The sequence below is a fragment of the Rhamphochromis sp. 'chilingali' genome, assembly GCF_963969265.1.
Source record: "Rhamphochromis sp. 'chilingali' genome assembly, chromosome: 2".
NCBI lineage: Eukaryota > Metazoa > Chordata > Actinopteri > Cichliformes > Cichlidae > Rhamphochromis > Rhamphochromis sp. 'chilingali'.
This window is the reverse complement of record NC_137930.1, coordinates 5,661,369-5,677,431: the sequence shown is the minus strand read 5'-3', so window position 1 is coordinate 5,677,431 and position 16,063 is coordinate 5,661,369. Positions and strand designations below refer to the sequence as shown.

At 43.1% G+C, this 16,063-nt stretch overlaps 1 protein-coding gene across 4 annotated transcripts in view; it reads right to left on the bottom strand.

The window, feature by feature from the left end:
* Positions 1-485: 485 nt before the first annotated feature.
* The window catches only part of fanca (FA complementation group A), a 28,753-nt gene continuing 13,175 nt past the window's right edge, over positions 486-16,063 (bottom strand). For 2 of the 4 annotated variants that reach the window (XM_080876322.1, XM_080876324.1), the window contains exons 21-42: positions 15,784-15,882; positions 14,885-15,018; positions 14,726-14,796; positions 8,394-8,493; positions 8,087-8,274; positions 7,752-7,842; positions 6,278-6,475; positions 6,051-6,124; positions 5,484-5,612; positions 5,181-5,262; positions 4,163-4,332; positions 3,900-4,005; positions 3,727-3,786; positions 3,534-3,638; positions 3,232-3,347; positions 2,713-2,869; positions 2,073-2,135; positions 1,486-1,579; positions 1,306-1,381; positions 924-1,080; positions 738-836; positions 486-624 (exon numbers count right to left, since the gene is read on the bottom strand). In XM_080876322.1, the coding sequence (XP_080732448.1) occupies positions 532-624; positions 738-836; positions 924-1,080; positions 1,306-1,381; positions 1,486-1,579; positions 2,073-2,135; positions 2,713-2,869; positions 3,232-3,347; positions 3,534-3,638; positions 3,727-3,786; positions 3,900-4,005; positions 4,163-4,332; positions 5,181-5,262; positions 5,484-5,612; positions 6,051-6,124; positions 6,278-6,475; positions 7,752-7,842; positions 8,087-8,274; positions 8,394-8,493; positions 14,726-14,796; positions 14,885-15,018; positions 15,784-15,882 (2,462 nt within the window). In that variant the 3' untranslated portion in view covers positions 486-531. The remainder of the gene's footprint in view (positions 625-737; positions 837-923; positions 1,081-1,305; positions 1,382-1,485; positions 1,580-2,072; positions 2,136-2,712; positions 2,870-3,231; positions 3,348-3,533; positions 3,639-3,726; positions 3,787-3,899; positions 4,006-4,162; positions 4,333-5,180; positions 5,263-5,483; positions 5,613-6,050; positions 6,125-6,277; positions 6,476-7,751; positions 7,843-8,086; positions 8,275-8,393; positions 8,494-14,725; positions 14,797-14,884; positions 15,019-15,783; positions 15,883-16,063) is intronic. The other 2 variants (XM_080876323.1, XM_080876325.1) reach the window with 2 other exon arrangements.

The following is a 16,063-nucleotide window of genomic DNA, read 5'->3' as shown; positions in this document are numbered from 1 at the left end:
ACCAGACAGAAATATTAGAATATGAACTAAAATAAAATTTTACAGTAAGTTAAATCAGATGTTTTACACTGCTGCTCACAGTCTGACAATAACTGATTTCGTAGGCTTTGTGAGTAATCAGCTGTTAAGACCACCGTGTTGTTAATCTTGAATACCTTCATTTAATATCTGACATTCACATTACTGACTGTGTAACCGGCTTAAATGCAGCTGTAATACTGAGACCTTCTCTTTGCCTGATCCAAGTAAAGCGTCTGTATGTGCTGCAATTCCAGGAAGTTTTCTTATCGGCTCACTGCTTTTATTAAGTTATTACAAATCAAAGTCTTCTTTTGAATTGTAGCATTGAAAGGGCTTCAGGTGTACATGTGTGTAAGAAAGCGTGTAATGTGTAAAAAAAGAAGAAAAAAACCCCCCAGTGTGAATAAAACAGGTTTTCTTTTTACAAAGCTGAGTCTGAACAGTGCAGTGTTTCCACGTGTTTCTGTTGGAGGGAGGGTTGGAATATTAGCGTGGAGAGATCTCGGTCGATTAGAGGAAGTCCATCTCTGGGCTGGAAGGCTCGAGCTGCACAGACAGCGCCGCTGCCAGCTCCGGGTCCAGTTCTGCACTCAAGGATTCCAGCTGGACCGAGAAAACCACAAGCAGATAGGCGGGACAGGAAGGAGATATGAAGGTGTGAGACAGGTGTGAAAGGGGCAACGGGTAATATACATGCTGATGCACCTTCTGCTCACCTGTCGGAGCTGCCCCGAAGAGAGTAAAGTCAGAGGCGTTTGCGAGATGGCTCTCAGAAGAAACTGCTTGGTGCGGCCAAGGATGTGGGAAGGCTCCGCCTACCAAAACAGATGATGAACGTGAGTCCAGAGCAGTGTGCCAACTCCAATACTGCCATATGACCAGTTAGAAGTTAGAGTACAAACCACCAGCTGCTTCTTAGAGGATTCAGTGTCCAGTGATTGAGTGTTTCCTTCCAGGAAGAGCTGCAGCATGCTCAGGTAGCAGACGATGGCAGTATGGAGGAACCCTGGACAACGCACAGCTCTCTGTAGGAGCTCGGCGCTTTGCAGGAGCAGCAAACTGATCGGCCACGAACACAAGGAAATTTAGAAGGTACAACAGGTACAAATAAGAGGTGAGGTTGGAACTTCCATCTTGTCACGTTTGTGTGTTTTGGCCTGTTGTCGTTCCTAATGCGATGGTGTGTCAGCTTTAGTGCAGAGCAGCATTTAATTTATGTGGAATTCATGAATCAACCTAGCTGTTTGCAAGGCCCCACCTCCACTAAGCAGCTGCAACACTCACCTGCAGAAAGCCCACGGCATTAGTTTTGTAAAGTCATCTGACGTCACCATGGTAACCGACTGATAAATGCTTTGCTCTAGAATTGAGTGAAAAATAAAAACGCAGCACATCAGTTCAACCACATCAAATTCAAATCAGATTTAAAAGATGACCGGAGCACCGAGCTGCTGTTCACTTTACCGCTGGACTTAAAGATGAGCAGCCAATCAGGAGAGTCCATCAACACAGCCAGGAGCTCTGTGCATAAAGCCCGGCCTTCTTCATAGCTCCTCTCCTAGAGGAAAAAAAACCATGCACGTTATAAAACACAGACAGAAATAACAATACAGTCTTGTCTTTTCCTCTTCAATTTATTTTCCATTCATATCCGTTTCCCTCCTATCCCAGCTCTCATTGGTTGACGGGCAGGTGCTCACATGGACACAAATCCATAAAAAGGACTTTTATACACGCAGAATATCAAAAGCAGCACCAGGGTCCAGAGGTTGGGGTCAAGACCATACTGCTAATAAAATATTGTTATCCTACAAATTGAAATAAAATAAGCAATTATCATATTTAAATTGCTAATGTTATGTTCATATAAGTTGTGCATGTCTTCACAGTCAGTTCCTGTGTTCCTGGACTGTTTCTGTGTAGGATTCGTGGAACAAAAACAGACTAGACAAATGCATTGGAAAGACCTGTTTCCACTCTGAGAACTTGTTTATGAGTGTGAATGTTGCACAGTTCTAAATTCCAGCATTGTTGTTTAGGTGGTCAGTTACCTGAGGATATAGCAGTGTTGTCAGGTGGTCGTTAACGCACAGGAAAAGAAGGAAAACGAGCACCTGGAAGCAGAAACACAACAGCATTTTTGAAAAAGTGACTGAAAGCTTTGGAGACCAAATAAGCAGGATGGAGATGGGCTCAGTCAGACAGTGAACCTCTCAGTGTGATACTTTTGTTCTACTCTTCCCTTAATCAGAAGTTTAGATTTATATAACTTTCATCTACATTATTAGACTTTTTACCTTTACCCACTGTAAAACTGGTTCTATTATGTTGTAATCAAACTGCCTGTATGTGAATTGTATATAATAAATTTAAATATAGCAGCCGAATTAACAGCTGCTGAGAATGACTTCATAAAACCACCCAACGTCAGAAAAGGGCAGCAGCTGCAAGTCTTTTGTTGCTGTTGATTGGCTAACTTTGGATGCTCTGTTCAAAAGAGCACAGTGGATTTGTCTTATTAAACAAACCCTTTCAGCTCCTCTCACTTCTTTTAAGCCAGCTTTCGTCTGAGTGGCTGGTGGTGGGTGGGGCTTCTGAAGAATTCACAGTCTTTTGCCCATTAGATAGAATTAGATGGTGCACTAACTGTGAAAAAATGGACAGCATGCAGAATTAGTTTTATGCTCTTACCTGTCTGTATTTGGAGTCTCTGTCTGGTCGCAGGAAATTCAAAGCAGCTTTGAAGCTCGGCTTGTTTGCCTCACAGCCTCGCCAGACACGATGAAGGCTGGCCGCCAGCAGCAGAGCTGCAGCTGGAGGCATCTGCAGCAGCTGGCCTTTCTCCAAACTGCAGAGCAGATAGAAAGAAGAACTTTAACATGGGGTTTCTGTAGGGTTCACCAAGATAATTAGACACTTTTGAGAACTATTATAACCAAAGGAGGATTCATTTAATATGTTTCACCATAAGTGAAAAGCAACAAGCATTTATGTCTGCATCACATTTAAAGGACTACTCTGCACTAATGCAGCCACAACAAACCCCATGAAGCTCATGAAGGTGGCTGATACGAAGAAAAGTGTGCAAAGCTGTTACAGACATCAAGGCAGTCTAAGATGTGAACATATTTCATGTGACTTGTTCAGGTGTGAGCAGCTGTGAGGAGGTGTACATAATTTGCTGACAGTGGTTCATGAAGGAGGCGTTACCTGCAGGCCCAGTGCTGACATTCCGTGAGGAGCTGCAGCTGCTCCGGCAGCGTCTGTTCATCACACAGACGACGCCACAGTGACAACAGGACCGGACGGAGACGCTGCCACCAGTGCTGCACACGGACACACAACAAAGACGCTATATTCCTGTCATGTCTCTACACAACATCGCAGGCTTCACACAGGCTCTAATAGATCACTGATCTGTGATTCCAGTGATAAAAGATTTTAGGACTTTCTAAATATTGAAGGTGCCAAATGTGTTCAAAGGCATTTTAGTCAGAATGAACAGACAGTACCACTGTGGAGATCAACAAAACAGGACATTGCACGCTGATCTGAGACCAGGCTTTGTTGACTTCATATGTTGGTTGTCCACAACGTACACTGGCACCTAACAGACCCTGGAGAGGAAGCACACCTCTCAATAATCTCACAAGCTCACCTAAAGGTACAACCTGTATGAACTTTAGATTTCAGAAAGATTCTTACTCTCAGGAAGTGTGCAGTTATCTTGCAGGACAGCACGCCTGCTGGAGAACACGCTTTCCTCTAGTGCATGAACAGAGGGGAGTGCAGGTGAAGAAAGAGGTGAGCATAAAAAGTACTTTTTCCAGCCAAACATTTAAATCAGATTAATAAAAGACATTAAATGAGCTGCTCACCTGATGCTGGTTGATGTGTTCTATTAGCCTGTTGCAGCTCAGTGTTGTTCCCCCTCCATCAGTGTTTACTTTAATCAACAACACAGCTGGAAGAGCCAGGAGCACTCTGACACACACACAAACAGTAATTCAGTGGATTAACAATCGCAATGAGCCGACACGTATCGCAGAACGAGTGTGCCAACAATACCCCATCAGCCTTATACAGCCCCCCCTTTGGCCACGCCCCTGCAATGCCTCCCTTCTTATATTTAACAGCGTACCTGTTCCATGTATGCAGCAAGCGCTGCAGGCTGACGTCAGTGCTGATGCTCTGTGAGGTCACTGTAGAGGAGCATCTCTGAAACAACACCTCAAACAGGAAGTCACCCACACCAGCTCTGCTGCCATGGCTGCCAGACCGCTCCATCATGTCCATCTCATAGACAAGCTCCTGCACATACACAAGCACGTAAGTGTTATTCACTAGTTTAACTGAAGTCACACAGACTGTACACTAATGAGTAAAACACAACATGGAAGCTGATGACGCTCCAGAAGCTGCTGTGCAACTTCTGTGTACGAGGGCTTTTATTTTTTCTGTTTTTACGTCTAAAAAAAGACAAACTTTACTACTACTGATATTTCTGCTTGTTCTGCAGAGTGAAGTGTGACACTTAAGGAATTTTTACCCATTCTGTAGCCATTTTTCACAAATCCACGCTCTTTAATTTTCAGGGCTTTTATTTTTTATTCATTGAGCATTCAGAATTTTTGTTGCATGTTTTTTAAATCAAATAAAAGGCTAAGATTATATTATTTTATTATAAGAATATATATGTAAGAAGATCACTTCACTAAAATATTTTTCTTGATCACAAAATGTTTTGTGTGAAGTTGCTAGCTTTAATACAATATACCTCAATATAAACATTATTTTTACCACACTTTATTAACTATAATGTCTACACAGCCCATCCATATGCTATTGCTGCAGAAATGGGGGGGAAAGGAACTTTTCAAAGTTACGTATCATTTTTTATAGTCATGAATACTTTTTTAAAATTTTACTACCTGTTTCACCAATTGATAAAACTGCAGAAACAGTGATAAACATTAGCATATAAAAGTCCAGATGGTGTTACTGATACACAGCAGTTTGACTGTTATACAGAAACAAAGCAAAACCGCCTTCTTTTTTTCCATATGTAATAATTTCTTAAATATTACATTAGATTCTTTGTTTTTACCAGGTTTATAATAAACAAGCTTTTCCGAGTGGTGCAGTTAGTGTACACGCACCTGGAGTCGGGACAGGATGTCTGGTAAGCAGGTTCCTCTTCCTGGCACTCTGTGCTGTTGTGCTTCCAGGCTCTGCCAACTGCTGACATCAAACATGCACACATGGACACAAATCCATAAACACTGTTTGTCAGGTTAACTGAACTTTTCCAAGCTCTAAAAGAGGTTTTTAAGTTACCACAAGCACTTTGCCTCTCCCACCGCGCCCTTCCTGACTTGAAGAAACATTTTTATTTGGGTTCTTGTCAAATATCTGACAGGTTCATTTTAAGGACTTCGCACATTAATGTTAACTACTAGTACCTTAACTGCTGGTCCATGATGGCATTAAGCAAATGAGAACAGAGGTTTTTCATGTCTCCTCCGCAGCCTCCCTGCTTCTCTGGACGAGTCAGATAGAGCTCCATGCAGGCCCACTGCTGATACTCCTGACTGCAGAGAGGAACAAATAAATAAAAGCAGGAACCCAAACAAGTTTTTTTTCCTTTAGAGGTGCAGGGGAAGAAATTTCATCACAGAAAGAAGTATTTCAGATTTTAAGTTGACCAATCTCTCCTTCAAAGTCCTCTTCTGCACCTCTAGACCACCACAGCTTCAGTATTTTTGCTTGAAAGTCCTCTGCACAAGTTTGAGGTCTGCGGTGAAACAGCTGATTTGCAACAGGATCATAAAATTAGCAGCACCGCTTCAACCGATCTGTACGTGCATAAGGATTCATCCTGGAAGTGGAGGCTGGGCCAGTAGGGCATGTTTTTTTGCCTTTTGTTTCATTTTAAGTGCAGAGTTTCTAAACTTTAGATTAAACTTCCTATTGCTTTTTATGGCATAGATTTTATTTTCTAAACTCACACGGTGTGTTTGCCGTCTTACCGTTCAGCGTCAGGCAGGGCGTCCTCACTCCTCAGTACTCTCAGCTCATTAGCTAACCATTCTGAGAACAATAACTAGACAGACATAAGGAGACTTCATGATTATTACATCAATACAGCTACTCCATGAATCATTTTCTACATGCACTCAAACACCTGTGCTCATTAATGCAAACAATGTTTGCACAGGTGTGTGTTTAATGGAGAAACAGGGGACCCAGCACAGACCTGATACTGTGGTATCTGTCTGAGCTGCTGGAAGGCAGCGTTCCTCCACAGATGCCAGGCCGTCTTCCTCCAGGTGTTGTTGGAGTCAGTGATGCTGCTCCACAGCCCGGTCTGTTTCTCCTCCAGTTGTTCACTTAGCCCAGCATCAGCTACAGTTCCTCTGGCTTCAGGTAACAGTCGTGGGATGAGGTACAGAAGCTAAACACAAACACAGAATAGTATAAGTAGGTTTAAGTAATGAAAGGAGGGAAGGCCCAGAAAGCTGGTTAAGACTGACGATACACAGAATGATATTAAAAACACCTCCTGCCTTTATTACGAGTTTTAAGACTTTATTCTATATCGCACTTTGTTTATTCGGGCTGTTTGTTTGGCTTTATTGATTAAATAAAAGGTACAAATGCAAGCACTGAGCAAAGAAGTGGTTTGCACTGTGACTGTGCAGCGTCTGTCATGATATTTGCATTTGTTCCGCTTCTTTTTACACAATAAAATCAAAACTTTGCACCGCCCTCATTTCATAGCCAAGGCCAAGCAAGTGTGGAGGAAACATAAGCTCATTATAAACTATTTGATCACATGCTTTTATTTCAGCTTCTCAAAGGCAGGGTGCGAGGTAGTTCTGCGTTTCTGTTTTATTTTATTGCAAGTCTCAGTTTTGGACACATCTGTTTTCTAGATTTAGCCCTCAAATTTAACCCTGTGCTTAAAGGTGACCCATTATGCTCATTACCAGCTCCATGTTTTTATTCCTGTGCTGCACTAGAATTGCTTTGTGTTGGTTACAGTTAAAAGAAAAATTCCTTATTTGTCTCTTTTCTGTGACTTTGTGCAGCCCCTTAGGTCACACTCTGCCAGAAACCAGCTGCTTTACATCCATTAAGGCCACCTTTGACTCTTTACCCAGTGACAGCCTATAATGAATTATCATCAAAGCTCTTTTTCTGAAAAGAGTGATTTCTGTCATATTTCATACCTGCTTATAGAATAAAATGTTCGGGTTTGCATCAGAAATTAGAGCGAGTACTTTATTCTAATAGCCCTCAAACCACATCTTTGTTGATATATACTGAGGTGTCAAAACTTGTCATTAAGGCTACTGGGCAAAGTCATCAAATGTCATCTTTATGGGGGAAAGAGTTAAGACAGCTTTCGTCTGATTGGCTCAGTGGGTGGGGCTTCTGTGCTCACAGTCAGAGCTGTGAGTCTAAAATGGGCAAATTAGGGATATCTAATATTTAACAGTAAAAGTTCACATAGATTACTTTACATACACAGAAATCTTTAATTAAAAGTTTCCAAGAATATGAGCATCCATATTTGTCGCAGTATGTATATGACAGGAAATAAGAAAAAGCATAAGACAAACAAACGGCCACCAAGAAATTATTCTGGAAAGGTTTGCATAAATTCTGGAAAGAAAAGCAATAAGCAAACCTCATTACTTAATCACATGTCAAATAAAAAAGGTTACCTTCTTATAGAGACTATGGGGGATACAGTCCTGCTGTTGAGGCAGTGAGACCTCTCTGCAGATCCCATAACAGACAGCTGCTACACACAACCTGGACATCCACAATGAGCCAAATCACTATTACTGAACATATATTGTAGATGTAGAGATGTGGATTGTATGCATGGCCAATCCTTGTTAGTTACAGGTGCAGGACATTATCATTAACAAAGGAATTAAATATGATATCCACATACATTAACCAGTCAACTTTCTCTGCTGTAGGCACATAAAGAGAGCATGCAATCATTAAAACGCTCCATTAAAAGTCAACATCCATGCATGGAAAGCCTCACCTGGCACAGAACAGCATGTTGGCGTGTGTGCTGCAGGACAGCGCCAAGCTCAGAGCCTCTTCAGCCGGCACTGGCTCAAGCCGAATGGGCAGCACCAACTGAACCAGAGGACCACGAGACACCAAGGAATACAGGTGGACAAGGAATGCTGCCAGGCCGAGTATATGGGCAGCATTCAGCGACAGCCACTTCACATAGAAGAATAAAAAAAACTTTTTTTTTCTTAAGCATGAGAATAAAATTAAAAGTCCACGACACAAAGTGAAAGTCAGATATAAATAGAGGGAATAAATGTGGGTTTATGCACCTGGTTGTGAAGCAGGTCCCAGAGTCTGTGTATGAGGCTGGAGAGGAGCTGTGTGTTACCAAGCAGAGCGCTCACAAACCTCGAGGCCCATGGGCTTTGTCTAAAGATGCAAACAATTAGAGCAGCAGCAATTAGTCGACTGAAAGGAAACTGGTTAGGATGTAATTTGACGACCAAATATAACTTTAATTTATTGTTTTCTATAGCTCTTTATTAGGGGTGCAACGATACTCGTATCGATATTGAACCGTTCGATACAGTGCTTTCGGTTCGGTACGCATATGTATCGAACAATAAAAAATTTGTCATTTATTTTATCAACTTTCCTTCTGACGATGCTGTCTGTGTTGAGCGCTCAGTGAATCTGCGTTCGACTACTCCGCCTAGGCTGCACTGTCGAGCGCAGATCCACTGAGCGTTCAACACAGACAGCATCATCAGAAGGAAGAGCACAGGGCAAGCTAGCGAGACAGAAGTTAAGCTCTCCTTGCAACATGGCAAATTGAACCTACCCCACCCTCATTCAGATCTGGCGTTTGGAATTATTTTGGTTTTCATGTGACATATGACCCTGAAGGTAAGCGCGTCATGGACTAAAGTAAAACAGTATGTTGGGTGTACCACGCAATGCTCAATTACATGGGTGGGAACTAGTGTGTTAGCGCAGTTAGCTCGTTAACGTGTTGGCCGTCTAGCCCCACGCAGGGGTAGCTCGTTAACGGAGATTTGGCGTGTTGTGGCGTTAACATCATTTCAACGAGATTAACGCTGACAGCACTAGTGGGAACACAACGAATATGACTGCACATTTACGCCGACATCATCCTAGTACAAAGACAAGTGGAAGCAGACAAAAACAACAAGCGTGCATGCTACGAACTTTACCCGAGTCATTTAGACAGCCGTTAGCACATGATTCTCCTTATGGGGACCTGCTATGTTTAATATTGTGGCGAGCTCAGACAAGGAGGAGACGGAGGTATCGTTTGGTCTTGCTTCCCGTGAGCTAGCCAGGAAGCACAGCCGTTTATTGACATCTGCAGAAGAACACTGCCGCTAGCTAACTGCTCAGCGTGGCAACCGCACAGCAGCAACAACAACAACAACACACAGGGCGCCCTCTGACCGCGGAAGGACACACCGTCGCAGCGAGAAGGCGTCACCCGTCACTATGGCAACATAAACAAAACATAACTGTACAAACAGAACCCCGAACAGCCCTGACCCGCTACATAGCCCCCACCTAAGGGGTCAGTCGTCCCCGACGACCCCATTACCCCACACAAAGTCCTGCAAATGTCCAGGTGCCTTCTTTTGGCGCACCGGCCGGACACGACTGGCGGGGGAAAAGTCACTCGGGTCAGAACATGGGGTGCCACCATCATCCCACTTCTGACACCAATGTGGCGAGCTCAGACAACGAGGAGACGGGGGTGTCGTTTGGTCTTGCTTCCCGTTAGCTAGCCAGGGAGCACAGCCGTTTATTGACATCTGCAGAAGAACACTGCTGCTAGCTAACTGCTCAGCGCGGCAACCGCACAGCAACAACAACAACAACAACACACAGGGCGCCCTCTGACCCCGGAAGGACACACCGTCGCAACGAGAAGGCGTCACCCGTCACTATGGCAACATAAACAAAACATAACTGTACAAACAGAACCCCGAACAGCCCTGACCCGCTACAATATGCTGCTGAGAATATAGCCCAGAAGAAGCGGATAGTATAGCTTTTATTTCGGAAAGAGCCATTTCTCTGTAATAAACTCTCTTTTCCAAAGATGAGTGATTCCTCAATCAGATACAGGTGTTACCGCGCCCCCGAACCGTAGTAAGGAAACCTCTGGCAGTTACTTGAAGGTTCCGTAACTGACTCGTAGCCGGCAACAGCTTACTATACAGGTCAACTCCGCTAGCAAAAAGATCGAAGGAGGCGTAGGAAACTGCTTCACCGAACTTTATTTCTTCTCTAAGGCACGAACACCGCGTACAGTGGGCTGAAACAGTTTACTCACAGCGAGCATCGCCGACACAACTCTGGCTGTCGAGGGAGTTATTATATTCCTTTTATTTATTTTATTTTCGTCTCTTCTGTAGCTAACCGTTACTTTTTCCCCTTCTCCGCTCTCTCTCTTCACACACACACCAGGCAGTCCCGCTACACACATCCCGAATACATTTCCCATCAGGCTTCATCCTTAAAGGGCCATGCCTGTAACGCAGGGCTTGCAAAATCGCTAGCCCGACGTCCCGGGGCTAGCGATTTTTCCAGTCGGGCTACCAAAATCTATCTCTGCCCTGCCCGTTGGGCTATTGTAGGAAGGAAAAATATATGTCAATGCTTTTGCATTCTTTCGGAAATGTAGCTGGGTAAATTATGTCATTGGCATCGGTGAGCCACTGTCAATATGTGACATATTGAAATCGCGTTTGAATTTGCGCTTGTTCTTTGCTTTCACTTTGCAAATGTCCAGGTGCCTTCTTTTGGCGCACCGGCCAGTCACGACTGGCGGGGGAAAAGTCACTCGGGTCAGAACATGGGGTGCCACCATCATCCCACTTCTGACACCAATGTGGCGAGCTCAGACAACGAGGAGACGGAGGTGTCGTTTGGTCTTGTGTTCTTGTGCAGTTTGCCACAAACGAAATCATAGACCCCCTATACTTGCTTCCCGTTAGCTAGCCAGGGAGCACAGCCGTTTATTGACATCTGCAGAAGAACACTGCCGCTAGCTAACTGCTTAGCGCGGCAACCGCACAGCAGCAACAACAACAACACACAGGGCGCCCTCTGACCCCGGAAGGACACACCGTCGCAGCGAGAAGGCGTCACCCGTCACTATGGCAACATAAACAAAACATAACTGTACAAACAGAACCCCGAACAGCCCTGACCCGCTACAATATGCTGCTGAGAATATAGCCCAGAAGAAGCTTATAGTATAGCTTTTATTTCGGAAAGAGCCATTTCTCTGTAATAAACTCTCTTTTCCAAAGATGAGTGATTCCTCAATCAGATACAGGGCTCACGAAATCGCTAGCCCGACGTCCCGGGGCTAGCGATTTTTCCAGTCGGGCTACAAAAATCTATCTCTGCCCTGCCCGTCGGGCTATTGTAGGAAGGAAAAATATATGTCAATGCTTTTGCATTCTTTCGGAAATGTAGCTGGGTAATTATGTCATTGGCATCGGTGAGCCACTGTCAATATGTGACATATTGAAATCGCGTTTGAATTTGCGCTTGTTTTTTGCTTTCACTTTGCAATCACGCAAACTGTGTATGTCACACAGTGGAAATTTGTATTTATCTTGTATATTGTTTTTATTCTGATTTTTAGTGTTTATTTATGAGTGTTTTATTTGCATGGTTTTATTCTGTTTCTATTGCATGGTTTTTAGTGTTTTATGTGACATGGTTTTTATCCACTGTGGACTGGCTGCACATGGGACAAATTAGCTGATAGGGACCACCTGCTGAGGCAGGGGTGTGTCCAGAGGTGGCCTATCAGCTGTGTAAAGACCTTTTAAAAACAGGCTAGCTGAGCACTGAAGAGAGAGGCTGGAAGGTTAATGCGAGATGGCCAGTGTGATGCGGCGACCAAGTCCTGACCTCATGGAACGGCAACAATAAGAGACAACGCGTGTGATTGGCAGCAGGGCAGAGGTTTACCTCTGCCTGCATTTGTGAGTAGGGTCTCTACTGTTGTTTACTGGGTGCAGCTGGATTGGGAGAGGGTCACCATGGCCATGAGCCAGGGCCGCTTCTGGGACCATTGTTCTGGCCCCTATTTGTTATGTTGCAGGACACCGACGCAAGGGGAGCTGTGGCGGTGGTCACATTATGGATTCGGGTGCAGAACGCAAGCCGGGCTGGGAAGTGATGGGCCAGCGGAAGGACAAGAAGATGGGTGGCTCTTTCTTGTCTGCTGAAGACGGGGCTGGCGTGGACTCTGCTCTAAAGGAGGAATTCCTGGCCTGCTGATGGACCCATAATGAACATGTGGCCTAATTATAGCAGGGGGTTTTTAGTGAATGTAGAAAATGGTAGTTTTACAGGTTTTAGAATTGTTTTTAGTAGAGAGCAAACATTTTATTACATACATTTTAAGGGTGTTTTTATTTGTGCTCCCTGGCCTAGTAATAAACTGTTTCTGATCAGACCTGCTTCCTCTCTGTGCCTGTGGTATCTGACTCGCTTGCTCCCCCTTGTATTTTAAAGAATCTTTCTTTTTAGCGTGACATTCTGGCGCGACCGCTTTAGTGTTCGCCACGCGCTACATGTATAGAGAGCGAAAGCACTGATTGGTGAGTGATGATAATTTGCGCACCAATTCCTCTGACATAGTCTTATCAATCGTTAGCTTACTATGCAAACATGACAAGTGAAATCTCCCGCAGCAAGCTTAAACATATGAGAGGTTGATCGCGCAGAGAATCGCTGACCGTTATGTGTGTGTGTGTAAAAGTAGCAGGATATATATTTCAGTTCTGCTGAGCCAAATAAGAGAGGTCAGGGTGAAGAAGTGACAGCCAAAGAAAAGCTTACCACAAAACGGAAAAGTTATGACAAATCAGACTATAAGGCAAAAAGAAAGTGCAGCTTTATGGTTTCATGGACAAAAGAATTTCTGTGGCTGCAATATGACGAGCTATATAACCGGGGCTGCACATAAGTGGTCCGCAGGTGCGCATTCGCTGTCAAAAAAAAACAAAAAAAAACGCGCACAAGATATGAAGTTGCAACGCGTGTTTGCATACATAAGATTTTCTGGAGGAGGACAGACATTTGTTTAGAACTCTTAAAGATGTCGAAGAAGCTCCTTTAAGCAATTACTTTGGTGTTCCTCCACCTCCAAACAAATGTCAGAAGGAGTCCGAACCACAAAAGAAGCGCGTATTCTCGGAAAAGTGGTTGCAGGAGGTGAGCTGGCTTCAAACAAATGATGAACGCACAGAGATGTGGTGCGGAATGTGCCGTGAAAATCCCACTCTAGCGGACAAAAACAGTGCTTTTTATATGGACGCAAACGTGCGTTGCAACTTCTTATCTGGTGCGCGTCTTTTATTTTGACAGCGAATGCGCACATGCGACCACTTATGTGCACTCGTGTAAATAACATAATGTTCTGCCGGGTGTGTTGTTGGTTTTCTCTCGATTTCTGAGTCGACAAGCGCCTTTGTTACTGGGACCAGTCATTTTAAGAAAGGCCCCCATTAGAACCCATGAGAAATGCAAGAAATGCATTATTGCTCAGTCTGCAATATCTTTCCCAGAACAAACACCAATTGCAAATAACATACTAAAAATAAACCTGAAAAATCTGTTTAGAACAGCGTACTATGTTGCAAAGAGTGAACTACCACTGGCAAAATGTAGCAGTCTTTGCAAACTTCGAAAAGCAAATGGCCTCGATCTTGGTTCCACTTGTCTCTTACCCGTGACTTCAGTGGAAATTTCAAATTCAGGATCTGACACAGACTGATTCATGTCCTACACAGTTCTTACAAGTTCATAGAAGTTTCTGTTCAATTATAGCCAAGTATTTGAGTTGATGATTGTAATTTTTATACAATGTTCTAATTTGTTTTTCAACAATTTTTTGATTAATGTTTTGTTTCCTTTACAATATTATACTTTAATGTATAATATTGTAAAGGAAACAAAACAGGAAACAAAACATCAATCAAAAAATTGCTCTCTTTTTTATTTGGGCTACTTATATTTATTTTGGGCTACCAAAAACTGAAGAGTCCCTGCCCGAAGGGCTACCAGGGATTTTGAAATTTTGAGAGCCCTGAGATAGATTTATTTTTTTAATTACTTTTGTTTCAGCAACATTAAATTTAAAAACTGTACTTTTGAGTTAAAATATATATTTATAATTTTAATAAATGACAAATTAAAAAGGCATGAACATTTTTTTTGTATCGAAAAAATATCGAACCGTGACACCAAAGTATCGAACCGAACCGAACCGTGAATTTTGTGTATCGTTGCACCCCTACTCTTTATATAAGAAGACTCTGAAGGTACCCTGGACAAGGTTTTATTTACATCTTGCAGAGGTCAACTTTCATTTTACAGGCACTAGTTAATATTTTGGCCTTTTAATTGGACAACACAAAGGAGACACATGTTGGTTTTATCACACCTTCAAATCAGTCAGAATCAGGATTCCAGATTCGGTGTTAATGATTAGAACCTATTTAGAAACTTGCTATCTGTTATTGCAAAGCTCTATTAAAGGCTTTGAGTCTGGCAAGGCATTTAAAAAGAGCTCAGGATTATTTAAATATACGATTTGCAACTTTTCCTGAAAGTTCCTACTCACTTATTCGGAGGGTTTGATTTGGAAGAATTTAGCAAGCACTGGCAGAAGTTTCTTAGGATCATATTGACAACCTGAGAGAGAGTCAATAAAAATGCATACTAGTTAGCACACACATACAGCAAGAGGGCTGCTGATTTATAGACTTTCATCAGTGCGTACTTTGACATGGAGCTCGGAGGATGGAGGAGCGTCAGTGTGAAGACTGATGACCTTTTGTCCAATCGGATCGTCGGGACGACCAGGGAAGATGACACTGAGCGTGTGTGAGATCCTGGACAGCTGGGCCGACATGTCTGAGGACACGTGAGTGTTGAACAAACTGTGGAGGAACCTGAAGGCCTAACACAGGCTAAGCCTTCATCAAAACTATTTTGTATACTTTTTCAAACGTACACATCATTCAGTAGCTGAGCCTTTATAACAGACACTCACTTCCTGAGGGTCTTTGATTCACATACTGTGGCGCCATCTTGTGGTTCACAACACAACAAGCCAAAAGCAGCAAACAAAACAAAAAAACTCTTTATTAGAGTGAAAAAGGTGGAATAACGTGGGGTATGCTTTAGGACAGGCTTTAGGACAGGCCTGCCTTCTGACTGACAAGTCGGGGCCCTTTGCACGGTGAGGCATCTGGAGGCTTCACAGTGGGACATTATTAACCAGTGGGCAACATTATTTTGGCTATGCCCATTTCTTATGTACAGAATGTGTACTTGTTGTTTAGCCCTCTTCTTTTTGTAAATCCGAAGTATTATATATGAGGAACCCTATAATTAGGCTCAAATTAGTTTAATTTGATGTTTAGCAACTACATCAAGGAGTTTAAACTATCAGCTAAAATATTACTAACCAAATGAAAGTACAGACCTGAAAGTGAGGTTTGTACGCATGTTGCTTAAGTTTAAATGCCACAAATGAAAAGTATATATAAATAAATAGAGATAAGATCAGAAAGACCTAAGAAACTGGTCTCTGTGTGAATCTCTATTATACACTGGTGAAGGGTTTTCCTTGACAGAATATAAAACGTGTGAGTGAGCGCATGAACACCTTCCCACCTCCATCATTTCCATCAACGACAAGTTCTGCAAACTCCTGCAGCTGAACCTTCAGGACCTCCAGGGGGTCATCATTGCCGTCTGAACACGTAGCATTCACTGAAAACAGGAGATGAGGATCAGTTTCTGACTATGAGATTGTTGTATTATATGAAATAAGTGCAAAGCTGAGGCTGCACAGGTCAGCTGCTTATTATTTATATGTACAGGGCTCTCAGGGCTGAGAGTGTGGAGACAATTAAATATAATCAGCAATCAGTCTAACCTGTCACTCTCAAGC